General features: G+C 40.3%; 2 protein-coding genes across 2 annotated transcripts; both read left to right on the top strand.

Annotated features, from left to right (window-relative positions):
* The first annotated feature begins 50 nt into the window (after positions 1 to 50).
* Positions 51 to 2,328, top strand: LOC140779318 (uncharacterized). Its single transcript, XM_073124343.1, has 2 exons — positions 51 to 1,834; positions 1,924 to 2,328. The coding sequence occupies exons 1-2, from the start codon at positions 797 to 799 to the stop codon at positions 2,323 to 2,325; spliced, it is 1,440 nt and encodes a 479-aa protein (XP_072980444.1). The 5' UTR covers positions 51 to 796; the 3' UTR covers positions 2,326 to 2,328.
* Positions 2,329 to 8,522: 6,194 nt separating this feature from the next.
* Positions 8,523 to 10,150, top strand: LOC140779319 (zinc-finger homeodomain protein 1-like). Its single transcript, XM_073124344.1, has one exon. The coding sequence runs from the start codon at positions 8,839 to 8,841 to the stop codon at positions 9,682 to 9,684; it is 846 nt and encodes a 281-aa protein (XP_072980445.1). The 5' UTR covers positions 8,523 to 8,838; the 3' UTR covers positions 9,685 to 10,150.
* Positions 10,151 to 14,494: the final 4,344 nt, after the last annotated feature.

Below are 14,494 nucleotides of genomic sequence, written 5' to 3'. Positions count from 1 at the left end.
TATGATAGATTCATCACATTGGCACTGCCAAATTTTAAATTGCAACCAAAGCTGCAGTACGACCTAAAGTAAATTACAACCAAAGCTCAGATAACAAGGCTACAATACACATGATGGAGAAGAAAAGTAGGATAAGTAATTGACCTGGTTGGCAGTAGCCATTTGTGTCTTTAATGCAAATCCACCGCGTAGCACGACTAGATTGTCAATTAATGTAGCAAATTAAATAGAAGGGCAGAGGAAAGATGAAAAACCCTACGATGATTTAAAGTAAACTTGACTAGATAGATTCTCTCCAAGATCTAATCAACGGGGTTCTTACGATGCCGACGAGCTCACTTCTTCGACTCGAGAGGAGAGAGAGCAAGACAGTGCGATTGCGCTTACTGTCTCACTGGTTCTCCTGAAATAGTGCTGTTAATCTTTTAATTCACGCGAAGTTAATGACAAGTTAATCCATAAGGGTACAACGGACGGCGGTAAGAAGTAAGTTCATATGGTAGCCTTTGCAAACTTTATTATAATCAATTAAATAATACTTGAGAATGCCACGTTGAATTGTTGACATACTTAAAACCTTACAAGATCCGAAGCCTGACCTCTTTGTCTCCAAAGTTGACTTCCGGAAAAATCTCCGAAGTGCCAGGCATTGAGATCTGATCCCGATCTCTCTGACATCAATTTAGTCCCCTGCAAACGATAAGAGGGAAAATTTGAGATAAATTATACAACTGCTCCAAAGGGAATATATAGATGGCCACCGATCTAATCACCATCCAACACCTAAATTTCCATCATGAACATCACCACTGCCACCGTAGCCCAGGATCCAAGCTCGAGATCATTTTCCAAACAAAAGTCATTCTTCTACCCCACATACTACTCCCTCAAGCAGTCTGTTTGCTTCCTCACCACCTTCATAGCTATCCTCTTCTTCATCCAACTCCATGTTCTCAGGTTCTCCTATTTATTGCCATCCCACCACCTGCAGAATGACACTAAAAGGCACAATGACACTAACACAAAGAATGAGCTCAAGATACTTTCTATGCTCCGTGACTCGGTCACTTTCCTTCCCCTCAAAGATCTGCAGTTTGCTAATGAACCCATGTCGGGACAATGGTTCATCAGCTCCATAAATGATACTTTTGAAGATGGTGAAACGGAGTACCTCCGTTTCCCCTCTCAAGCATCCAAGGGGAGAATCCTGTGTCTCTCGGCTTCCGACATCTCTGATGGTACCAAGAACTCATTCGCACTGGCTTGGCCCGAGGCCTTGCCTTATAATGCCATCCTCCTTCCTGGGCTAACATTTGTGTCTGACACCTACTATGATTACAGTAACATATGGCATGGCCACTCGGCCATAATCCCATTCATTGCATGGCACCAGAGGAAGGAGTGCGTGGTTCCAGCAAGATGGGTATTATTCCATTGGGGTGAACTACGGACCAAGATGAGCACATGGGTGCAATCGTTAGCGGAGGCTGCAATCGGAACGGTCAGCATCAAGAAGTCTGATGGAGGCAACAAAATCAGGCCAGCATGCTACGAGGAGGCGGTGGTGTTCCGGCACAACCAAGGGAGGATGTCCAACGCAAGGAAGGTGGAGACCTATGACATGATGAGGTGCAAGGTTAGATCTCACTGTAATGTTAGCAAGGTGCCCAGAGATGAGTTGGGGCCTGTTCAGATGACTTTGCTGCTTAGGACTGGTGCAAGATCATTCAAGAACGAGACCGAGGTGATCCGGATCTTTGAGGAGGAGTGCAGAAAGGTGAATGCATGCAGATTCAAGGTCCAAAGGTCTGACAACTTGACATTCTGCGACCAGGTTGGTGCTTTTTCTGTTAACTCGCCAGGAATTGATACTTGATCAGGTAACCCCATATTGGAATTCAGCAGCTTCCATCACTGATGCAGGTGAAGCTATTGAGTGAGACTGATATCTTAGTCTCCTCTCATGGAGCTCAGATGACAAACTTAATCTTTATGGACAAGAATAGCAGTATCATGGAGTTCTTTCCAAAAGGATGGAAAGAGTTAGCCGGCTCAGGGCAGTACGTCTTCCGGTGGCTTGCCGACTCAACAGGGATGCGGCACCAGGGCATATGGTGGGATCCAGAGGGCGACCCATGCCCAAACAAGAACGATGGGCATGAGTGCTTCAACTACTACAAGAATGGCCAGATCGGGCATGATAAGGCCTACTTCGCTCAATGGGCTGCCAAAGTTCTCAATGAGGTGAAGGCACACAAGATGAGTGTTGCATCCAAATCCAGAAGCCAGCCATTGCAAGAATCACTTTCATGCAGATGTGTCTAAGCCCTGTATCATTTCATTAAAACAATCCATATCCAATGATTATTCACTGAAAAAATTTCTTAGGAAATTTGATAGTGAAAAAAGGTACTGGATGACAATGACAAACAGAAGGCTCTTCTTTTTCATTTCTTCCTTTTCCATTAGGAGGAACATGAGAGAGACTATGAGCCCTCTATTTTATTATCTTGTTTTCTGTGTGTGTATGTATACATTGACAGTACTACCATGTTCACCATTAGAAAGTCAAATGTCTATCAAAGAAAATTAAAACTACTCCCACGCCCACATGTAAATCCATCCCCTCCAACCAATTATCTAGCATTATCTCTAAGCTTCATAGCGACAACTTGACCAATTCGTAAATGCTATGTGACTATGTTATATAAAGACTAACTTTTTCACATTCACGAGTCTGAATCTAAAACGAAAATAGATAACTGAATGTTTAAATACACGGAAACTACTTCTCCATCACATGCAGAATGGCAGACATGGAAACTACTAAACAAATGTTCCAGTTTAGTACTGTAATTTTTTAGATTAAAATTGTGACCACAGTACGATAGAGTGGATCCAGATTTTGCTGGGAAGGTGCCAAAGAGAAGTGATAAGAAAATAAAGTCCAGGAACAATAAGTAGAACAGTCAACTGGAAGTAGCAACACTGCTGCAGTATAGCTAAACATTAACAACAGACGTTATTTAACATGAAAGATTGGCTATGCAGATGTCTAGAAGGTAATGCCAAAATCATCAAGGAGCACACACTCTGAATTCTGAAATGCATATGTAAGTTGATCCTAAGATTTTAGTAATATGGAAGTAGCACATTACGAACAGTCAAACCTAGAATAAAGTTTAAGCATGTACTTCTTCCTCAATAATTGATAAAGCCTTTTCTCCAGCGGACTTTGAAGGATTAGCACATATATAAAATGCATAATTTTTCTCAGCAATTCAAGCATACTCCCAGTAGAAGCAAAATGAACTAACCTATGGTCGTATAATTATGCAGAGGCTACAAGCTGAGGGATGCTGGTTAACTTTATGGTTATATCTTCTACTAATTTTTCCAATATTGATAGCAACGATTTAATTGCCGGCAACAAGGGTTAAATCTCTCAATACTTGAACTAGAATCTACTATACACACACAAAATAAATAAAAACTTGGAATCAACCACAGCAGCTCATACATTCCATTAAAAGAATAATCATGCAATATCAATTTCAACGTCAGACCTAAATGCTCTCAAAAACCTAATATTTAGCAATATAATCGATCCCAAAATTATCATATTCACTGGTGTTCTCAATGAAATAGATGCCTTCTTCTCATCTAAATCAAAGAAATATTCTCTAGTTGAAACAATACCGGTTAAAGCAGAATATAGTCAAATATAAAATCGTCACGCATTTCGATCGCCTCCATCTCTCGTGGAGGCCGTCGACTCGATAACATAGAAGAATGCCGATTCCTCTCACACGACAAGGATTTGATCAAGATTCATAACATCTAAAACACTAATAAGATTAGATTACCTGAATCGCCAATAGGCAGCGAAGTAGAAATTAAAGGATTCGCCGCCACTAAAACGAAATAGAAGAGAACCGAGTTAGTTATTGTTGCGCAAAGGGGGGAGAAACGTCGAACCAGAAAGGGTTTATGTCGGGTGAACGGGTCAGCTTCGGCTTGTCCAAGTAAGATCCGAATCCATCAGCTAATGAAACAAAAGCTTAAATATATTATAAAGGAACTTTGATTGAATTATTAGTGTTTAACTTAAACTTAGAAGTTAGAAACTTTGGAAATCCGAGTAGAGAGTCCAGTCGTGGAAGCCCAGGTCGACATTTTAATCGAGATCTCTGTGTTGTGTGTGTGTGTGTGTGTGTGTGTGTGTGTGTCACCGCCACGTGTCAAGTGTTAAGAATCCAACCTCAGCCATTTCCTTCGGGGCTACCGAGCACCGGATCCCACTCCGAGGTAATAAGCTGCATGTGGTTAAGGGTCCTGGCATACTGTTGGCACTCACATGAGCAACAGTTAAAAAGGCAATGCGTCCCAGTAACTTTGCAACGTATGGTCTTAATCGAGATTATTGTGTTGGTGTTGCGTTGATAAGTTTCCTCTGAGACGTTACATCCATCCATCCCGTCTCTTCATCTTCCAACACACACACCCGAATAGATCTCGTTATTCTCGCTAGCAATCGAATACTTCCATCGAGTACCCCCGGCCTACGATCCAAGCGTTTGTGTTGCGATATGTTTAAGCTTTTTAAAATAATATTCTTTCTGGAGAGATGATTGTTTTATTGGAGACATGGGGACAAAGGGAGTCCTGGCGATTGGGTCTGTTGGTGGGGATGGGAGGAAAAGGGTGGAGGCTAACATGTCAAGCCAAACATGGAAGTGACTAATCATCATACCAAAGAAAGCACTGCAACTTACACTACTTACCTGTCCCTCACTCTTTCACTACACTATTAGATAGTAGTCCAAATCCTTTTCTTCTGGAGGAGGAGAAGGAGGAGGAGGAAGAGAGGTTGATGGAGATGTGAAACATACGGGGTGACAGTGGAAGAAAAGAGGAAAAGAGGAACAGAGGGAGTGATCGGCGGAGAGTTGGAGACAAAGTGACTCTCTCCATATCACTTCCTTGGTTGGAATTTCATCCAATCCGCGCACCTGCTCCTTGAAACTGTTCAGGAATCATCCAAAGACATAAGAAATACCCCACGTCTCACGTGTGAGTGGCCCAGGTCCATTGTTATTTCACGTTTCAACACCATAGAAATATTCGTAATATTACTATACTGCCATACATCCCATTATTACCGCCAAATGGAAATCTTATCACAAACCAGGAGAAATTTAAGTGGGTTTGGTGGGAGACCTAGGTGGTGGGAAGAGAGAGAGAGAAAGAAAGATAGGAGGAAGGAGAATAATAAAAGGGAAAGGGGAAAAAGGAAAAAAAAGCCTGCAAAGAATAGAAATGGAAATCACGGTCGAACGACCTTTTATCGTCTTGTCAACATCCAACACCCTTTACCCCGCAAATCCCTGGTCGTACCTCTCTCTCTCTCTCTCTCCCATACAAGATGAGTTTCAAATAGTACCTAGAGGAACAGAGTTACATTTGATGGTTACTAATAACAACAAGTAGCAAAACATAACGGGGGACCATAAGGTTAAACTAATCTGTTGGTTTATATATATAATATTTATGATTAACAACTCGTGTCCAACTTATTTTTTATTCTATACTATATCTGTGTTATCTAAAATTAATCAATACATAATAATAAAAATCTTGATTTATCTTTTAAAATACTTAAAATCCTCTTCCTCTTGCTTGAAATACCATTATAAAATTTTAAACTTTTAGGCAATATTTTTTCACCAATATTTTAGTAAACTTCATGAAGGTGGAGTCATGTTAAAATGTGTCTCCGAAATAAACCGTAGTCCATGAGTAAGAATATCGGTCAAAATATTAGTACGTAATAAATAATTTGAAAACAATAGACGAGAAAGAGGATTTAATTATGAACACCTTAAATACAATGTTAACTGAAATGAGATTCGGTGTGATATGTATCTTATAGCTCCAAGCAGGTATGCAATTTGCCAAGACTTTGTGATAATGATAATATAACTAAAATATGGGATTGTTATTTAATATTATATATATCTATATATATATATATCTAGAGAGAGAGAGAGAGAGAGAGAGAGAGAGAGAGAGAGAGAGAGAGTTGTGGGTTTTGAAGTAGAAAGCGTGTAATTGCATGCAGCTGGACCTGCAAGCTGCTGCAGCTACTGTGAGGGTGCACCTGCAAAGAGCTGCACTGCTACAGTGGCTGTCCTTTCTCTCTATATTTCTCTATCCATGTGTGTGCAAATATATATACATAGTTTATATTACATACATCAGTGCAACTCTCTTTACTCCACGAATGCTAGCTAAATAAAATATTAGTATCTCTTTTGAGCATATACTTGCCCTGCGTGGTTTCCTGCCACGTCTGACAAGACTGACGTACAGTGTCAGAGCGTCGCGTCATTGAGGACTGGATGACCTGGCCTGCTGGATCACATGACCCCTCCTCCTCCAACTACCCATCTGTCGCCACGTCAGATTTACCTTTAATTTGTTCGACTATCATGCAAAAACAACCCTCGTCCTCGCCTTACAAGGACGAGGCCTTTTCTTTCTTTCTTTTTAATAACTATATAATTTTGTCGAATCTAACATCGATACATCAAATATGACGGTCATAACTTAACTTAACTGTATATTTTAGATAATACTACGAAGATTAATGAAATATTAAGCCCAAAAATATAGAAAAAGATTTAATAAAAAGGTACAACTATGACCGATTTACATGTACAAAGATTTTAAGTCTTCCTGTAGCTGTATTGTGATCCAGCATTTAAAGACACATGATATTCCCACAAATCTTTAATGGAGGGAGAAGCCAAAAATATCTTCCGCGTCCTGAATTGTACACTATATTTTATTAAATATAAGATTTATTATTTTCAACTGTTGTTTCTTTTAAGTTTATCTTCTTTTCATCTATTCTAGATTTAAAAACGCTATTATGATTAAATAGAAGCTTATGCTCCCTAATTAATAAAGCTATGCAAGATAATCTGATTCTCTTAACTTGAATACGCTAACGACCGAGACAATTATAAGTTAATTCCACGTTTAGTCACGGAGATATCTTCCTTGGAGTGTCTACAGAGTACTATTGTGATATTAAGTTTTGCATGACCACTTTGCTCTCGCCCACGAGCATATTGGAAAAGTTGACATATAATGTTACTGTCTATATAGAAAAGGACAGGAGAAAAAAAAGGGGGAGAGTAATTTTAATCTATTAAAAAATCCAGTGTGTATAAATATCATCTATAAGTCGATCCATTCTCAACTTCGTACAAACTCTAATCTTTGGGACTATGCCCATATTTGCACCTCATTATCGTCCGTATCCTTCTTATATAGACTTTTATTTTTGTCATTTACCATTACTCTCCGAGTTCCGAGATGTAACGCCTCCCCCTCTGATCCATCATTTCAGACTTAAATTATTCTTATTTTTTAAGCATAAGCATAACTTATTCGTTGCAGGTACGTACAATTATATTCCAAAAATTTTCTAACTTTTTTTTTCCTCTTAATGCTACTGTAGAGCCTCTCCTTTCCGCACGCACCGTACAGAAAATATAAGGTTAATTATATTTCCACTCTGAACTCTAACAAATTTTTATATAAAGGGTAAACTAAGTTTTACATAGCCTAAAATTAATCGTATGATAATTTTTAATAAAAAATCTCAAAACAATTTACGAAGAAAAAATAAATAATAGATTAGAAGGAAAGTAATTATCCACGGAATATATCGAGCAGATTAATTAATGACTAATCTCTCCTGGAAAAAATTTAGTCCGGACCCAACAATCAACGTAGGTGGTGTGGACCACTGGGGATTAGAAGGAATAGCTCTTTGTGGTGCCTAACCTTGTTGGCAAAGATAAGATATTACTCATAGATAAGGTTTTATTTGGATTTTCCATGTAATGGAATGGTCCAAGTTATCCGCAGGGAATAGTACTGCAGCGCCACTAATTAGTCTTCATGATCGCAATCTCTTAAAAAGTCCCAAACTCTACTTCCATAATTGGATAATAATACATTAGGGAGCAGCTCACATTAATGCTTATCGTCCACTTTAATTTATTAAAGAGGAGATAATAATGGGGACACGTTTTTAAATTTGACAAAGATCCAACAGGCCAGTGAGCAGTGGCTGTGCGGAGAACGGAAGCATGCAAGTCGCGTGCATCGGCCTCTTTTTGTTCTTTATAATAGTCCTAAGCTTTCAAAGAATATGATAAATTTTATATGTTAACGTCTACAAGTCAACTAATTCACCAGGATTTACCATCATATATATAATATATATTATTAACCTAGAGGTCGTATGCTTTTATTTTATTAGGAGAAAAGTGAAACTAGGTTAAAATAAAAAAATCGTATACTAACGAAACTAAAAGGCTAAAATTGAACCGGGCTTAAGAAGGCTTTCATCAGGCTGTTACGGAAGTGGCCTAATTAAACGTGAACCCGCAGTAGCCGGTGGACATGTCCAGCACCGACCGGGAAAAAGCCATACGCCCCATACCTCACAGTGAGAGTGAGAGAGAGAGAGAGAGAGAGAGAGAGAGAGAGAGAGAGAGTGTGTGTGTGTGTCTGTGTATAGGAAAAGAGGAGAGCTTTCTTCCGCTTCCAGGAGAAAGAGAGGTGGATAGAGCGAGCGAAAGGGAGTTTTTTTTCTACTGTTATCACAAAGCTCTTGGCGGTGCGTCAAAACTGATGTTATCCATTTCTCCTAATCCCGACCGCTTGGAGTAAGCGAGAGAGACAGAGAGTGAGAGAGGCGATCTATCGACGGTTCCGACCGGGGATCGGCGGTGGCGGATAACCACAGGTCCACAGAGGATGGACTTCGATGACCGCGACGAGCCCGAGGACGAGGAGATGGAGGAGATGGCGGTCGCGTCGAGCTACGAGACCCCCGCCATCGTCATGGGTAATTCCGGGAGAGGAGGAGCTGTGCCTAGTGGGGGTAAAGTTGGGGGAGCCGAAGGTCGGTCGGTGGCGGTCGGATCGAGTAACCGCAAGGTGAGCGGCGGAGGCCGTTACCGCGAGTGCTTGAAGAACCACGCGGTGGGCATCGGCGGCCACGCCGTGGACGGCTGCGGCGAGTTCATTGCGGCTGGGGAGGAGGGCACGCTCGACGCGCTGCGATGCGCCGCGTGCGGATGCCACCGCAACTTCCACCGCAAGGAAGCCGAGGGCGGCGCGATTATCGAGGCGGCGCCCTCTTATCCTCCGCATCACCACCACCATCACCAGTTCTCCCCATACTATCGTACGCCGGCGGGCTACCTCCACCACCATCATCACCAGATGGCAGCGCTCGCGGCTGGGCAGCTGCAGCGGCCGGGGCCACTGGCGCTGCCGTCCACGTCGGCGGGGGGCGGAGGCCACAGTAGGGACGAGGGGGATGACGTTTCGAATCCGGGGATGGTGGTGATGGGAGGAGGGGGTTTCGCGATGGGGGTCCCGGGTTCGGGTTCTGGTTCGGGGAAGAAACGGTTCCGGACCAAGTTCACGCAGGAGCAGAAGGACAAGATGCTGGCGTTCGCGGAGCGGGTTGGGTGGCGTATCCAGAAGCACGACGAGGCGGCGGTGCAGCAATTCTGCGAAGAGAACTGCGTCAAGCGCCACGTCCTCAAAGTCTGGATGCATAACAACAAGCACACCCTTGGTAAGAAACCCTAGCTAGTTAGCTACCTACCTACCTACGTCGCGGGATCTCACGCCACCGACCAAGTTAGTTCACGAATTCTACCTCTCTATATATGTAGCTTTGTAATCTACCTTCGATCTTATGTCGTTCTTCTTCTTCTTCTTCTTTTTATTTTTCTTTGTTTCTCGGTTCGAGGAAGGGAGAGGGTGGTGGATTAAATTAGTTAATGTCATGTCATTCTGTTGGAAATGGAGGATGGTTCGGCCTCATTAGCTTGTCTATCTCTCTTTGTGTGTGTTTGGTTGTAATGAGTTGGTGGTCGATGAAGATTTGGGGGCACTGTTCGATTCGCTTCTCTCTCCTCTCTCTCTCTTTCTCTCTCTCCCTTAATTTCTCGAGCTTTTATCTTGCCATTGTATGTGTTATGAACAAATTCCCGGCTTACTTAATTTAACTACAACAACACGTCCTCCATGGAAGTAGTTTCTTTTGATGCAATTGTACATTTATGTACTGTTGTGTTGGGCTTATATTTTTTGTTGTGCATGTTTCCATTATTTTTCTCCTACTTCTCATCGGTTGAGGTACGAATTTATGGCACTAAAGATGAATTAATTGAAGAGGGATATGAAGTCTCTTCATTCTTTGTTACTCCCCCTTTTCCCTTTGATGTCTTCTAGTACATGCAATTAACAACCGATATTGGCTACCCGAGATGAGCTCAAGATTCCTGCCTCTTCTTGGTGCTACCATTGATGGGCAGTTATGGATTTATGGTGATCGTGGTAGCTCGAGAGGTCACGAGAAGTTCCACCAGGCATTGCCAACCTTGAAGCTGCTCGCATTTATGACTGCTATTATGTCATCTTCGCGAGGTTAGTGAACTTCGCAGCTCCCCGCCATTAATACCGAGATGGTTAGCCGTTCCAACTTTGTCTACCTCTCCCCCGCTGTCGTCTGTTGTACACTAGCGCGAGGCCCACCGCAGGCACAACTCTCTGAGAAGAGAAGGAGACTGCCTTTAAATCACTGCCACGTACGGAAAGAAAAAGCTAGCTCCGTGTAATATCACTTCTTCTTTCTTCTACGACACTGCATCGCCGGTTATATAGCTCCAGTCTCCCTCCCATTCTTCTCTTTCCAACCTTTCTCATTCATTCATTCATTCATTCATTTTGTTCTTCAAACTTGATCACAAATTTATTTTTGTTTGCTTGCAATCTCTGTGAGAGATTCGGAGGTACAACTTGGTTGAAGCGGTCGTTGGAATGAAAACCCTTTGTGGCTGGGTTCGTGGGAATATGATTGCTAATTAATGGTTTGTGGGTAGCTCATGTGGTCCACCTGCGATCGTGGCTGATGGATCCAATGCAGCCATTAATAATACCACAAGGGGAGACCATAGTCCGTTCACACCCAAAAAGTTCCAAGTGTCATGGCATTCGTTCCAACATACAGTCACATAAATTTGGTCCCACATGTTGTCTTGCCTCCGGTTTAATCTTCTAAATAGGGAAGGGTAGAAGTTGTAGAAGTTGATAAGGTTTCCTCAATGGGAAGAATGATAAGGTGACGAGCAAATCCAAAGACATGAATCGGGCTGCTGTTCCCTTACAGGACGGTTGTCTAATCTCCAAGGGTAGGAGTTGTCTCCTATGGGGAGGGCGATACGAGATCTCTTAAGAGTGGAGGCCCATGGGTTAGTGACAAAATTTGGTAAAAACATAATTAATTAATTAGAGTAGTTTTAAGTAATCTAATTGGTTTGGAATATTCTCCTTCAGTTCCAGTCCAGCATACTAGGGGTCATTGGGGGGTCCTCTCCCGGCACATCCTTGTATTGGGAACACTGCAAAAATTCCCCATCTCCAAATGGTAGAGAGACACGGACTGAGCACTAGTATTAAAGCCAAAAATGTACCATGCCTTTATATTTTTCACTGCTGCAATGGCGATGAAAATGGCAATGACAATTAGCAATGGCAACACCAATGGCAATGGCAATGGCAATGGCAAAGAGCTCCATCCTTGCTGTCATCTTTCAGACAATGCCATGGACTTTGAGGGGTTTGTTGGCGTGCATTTACCTCTTTCAAACGCTTAAAGGTTTAATTGCAGGTTGGAAAGGAGGTCGCTTTACCAAGCTCCAAGGGAGCATCTCGAGCACGCCGATTGCCATGTTGCCATTCTCTGCTGCTTTCCCCCGAGTGTTGAAATGCTAGAGGAGGCTGGGCCTTAAAAGGGGAAGGATTCTTGACAGAAATGCTCATGGTAGGGCCGCCCATATGTACAAGGTAAAGGATTCTTCTTTTGGATGGGTTCGATGATTCAATAACAAAACAAACTTCTTGTGGATCGATGTCGGTACTCATTCCCACCTCATTTTCCGAAGTTTAAATATATATATATATATTTGTTCCATTGTTGCTGGATTTCTCGTTTGCATACTTCTTCTCCAAATCTTTGATAAGATAAATATCATCATACATCGTTTAGTTAGTCAAATTGATTTAAAACCTAAGTGGAAACATTAGGGCTGTCAAAAATAATTGAAAATGAGTTGACCATGAAAAATAATAATCTTTTAAATCAAGATCTAAAAAAACTCATATATATTAGTATATTAGTTCTTGTACCTTCACCAATAAAATATATTATTATAATTTTTAATTGAGTGTTTGGTTGTAAAAATAGAGATAAGTGTTTGAATAAAATATAACATAAAACAGTGTTAGATTGTCCTTTCCCTACTTTAATGTAAATAGATATTTATTATTTTCTTTAGTTCGATATCAATTTATGCAGTAGGACCAACCACTAAGCTAAAGTAGTAACCAGAAAAAACCAAAAGAAACTAAAGCCAGGCCTGGCGGGGCATTCAGTCTCCCTAGTTGGGCCTTCAATTACTCTACTTTGCAACTATGACACTTTTATTTGGGCTGTTCCATGAGGAGGTACGGAGAATTTAGTTGGCCTCGAAACTTTAATCCTAACTTGAGTTAAGAAGGTATCAATCAAAGGCCGACACTAACGCAGGCACTCTACTTCCACGCAGGATTGCTCCCTCAGGCTTTCACCCGTTTGGGGAGAGTCTGAGCCTATTTAAAATTTAGGACAACTTGTATATAATATTATGTTTTTTTAATAAAATTATAATTTATATTTTATATTTTTACTCCTTGTAAATCAAAATTTATAATTTTATGTGTAGAAATCAGCCTGAGTTATTATATTAAGTAAAGATTTTTTATTTCTAAAATGATTAAAATACTATGATTTAATTAATTATTTTTATAATTTTTTAGTATAGTTAATTTAATCTAGATATATAGTTAAATTTAACTAATATATTTAACAGTAGAATATTTTTTACACATATTGATTGTGATTTATAAATAGTAAAAATATAGGACATAAACCACAGCTTTATTAAAAGATACGGTGTTATACTTAATTTTTCTAAAATTTAAAATACTTAAAAAAATTAAGAGCTTCATTAATCCATGATTAACCAAAAAGAGTATTATTAATGTTCTTTCTAAGCTTGGCTAATTAACAACTCGACTACTCTATTGGAATGAGATCTTTGACACTAATTATCATACCGAAGAGGAATAATCCTTCCAGGTTTACTTTCTGGAGCTTTTCTATTATTTGGTCCTGGTGGATGTGTTAAATTTACCTAATAGTGTCGGCATTAATGGCCAAACGTAGACGTGACAATGCAACTAGATAATGTCTAATGTCGCTTCTCCGTTAATTATCTTACTTTCACCATAGGCATTTTTGCTCAGAAGATCTTTCGTTATGTGCAAGTAATGGAACTATCGAACATTTATTCTCAAAGTGATTCGATGATGACAGTGCTGCTCCTTCCTAGGCTCTCTCTTGTGGCTGCATATAGATTTTTGTCTTAAGGCCTCTCATGGTGTTCTCCACCTCTAAGCTTCAACACTGTAGAGATAAGCTGTGAACGTTGTCAGGTGTGGATGCCACACAAAAGCTGTCCACTTGCATAAAAAAGATTGCCAAATCTATGTCATTATGATTACAATTAATTAGATAATGAATGTGCCCATTTTTTAAAAGCTCTAAGAAGCTTGAAAAAGGATGTGCTTTACCACATGTATGATTTGTCGGCTGATGTAAAGATGAACTGAATCACCTTTCTAATTGAGATTGTTGAAGATAATGTAGTTTAATTTTTTCCTTTAACTAAGGGGACATCATGTCCCCAAGTTGCTGACATAATCTGCTAAATATTTGTATTAAATTGTTGTAGTTTGTTTTTATCCTTTGTCCTTTTGATCATTGGAAAAGGAGCTCGGTCTTCAATAAGAGAAAAGCAAGACAAGTGGAACCTTATGTATTTAACCGTGAGATTCTTCATGATATATTCTATATTTCAAAGAATTCCTATATTATGTAGCACTACAAATGGATACGAGGAAAAAGATATGCTTCTCGATCTCCCTTCGTCTGCATGAAATGTTTCAGACTTAGGCAATGGTTTATTAAAGGTTGCTCATATGTACGTATGAATTGACTCTGTACGAGGTTTCTTGTCGTGTATTGCGTAGAGAGCATGTGGAAATAAGAAATGTAACTGAGAATAAAGAAAGAATGAAAGAGAAGAGGAATAAAGGATTAATAATAGTAGTGTGAGATCTTATATATATCCCCCTCATAGCTATTTGATGGCCATGTTTCAAACTATAAGAAACCTTTATGCAACTATATATATATATATATATACACGTTGATACTTTTACTATAAAGACACTACAATCCAACTAGAACCACATATAAGGTATATCTCTCTAGCAAGTTTAAGGCCGGGAA

Source organism: Typha angustifolia, chromosome 15 (genome assembly GCF_048772165.1).
Source record: "Typha angustifolia cultivar Huaian chromosome 15, ASM4877216v1, whole genome shotgun sequence".
NCBI lineage: Eukaryota > Viridiplantae > Streptophyta > Magnoliopsida > Poales > Typhaceae > Typha > Typha angustifolia.
Note: the sequence above shows the minus strand (reverse complement) of the source record. Positions and strands in the feature narration are given on the sequence as shown.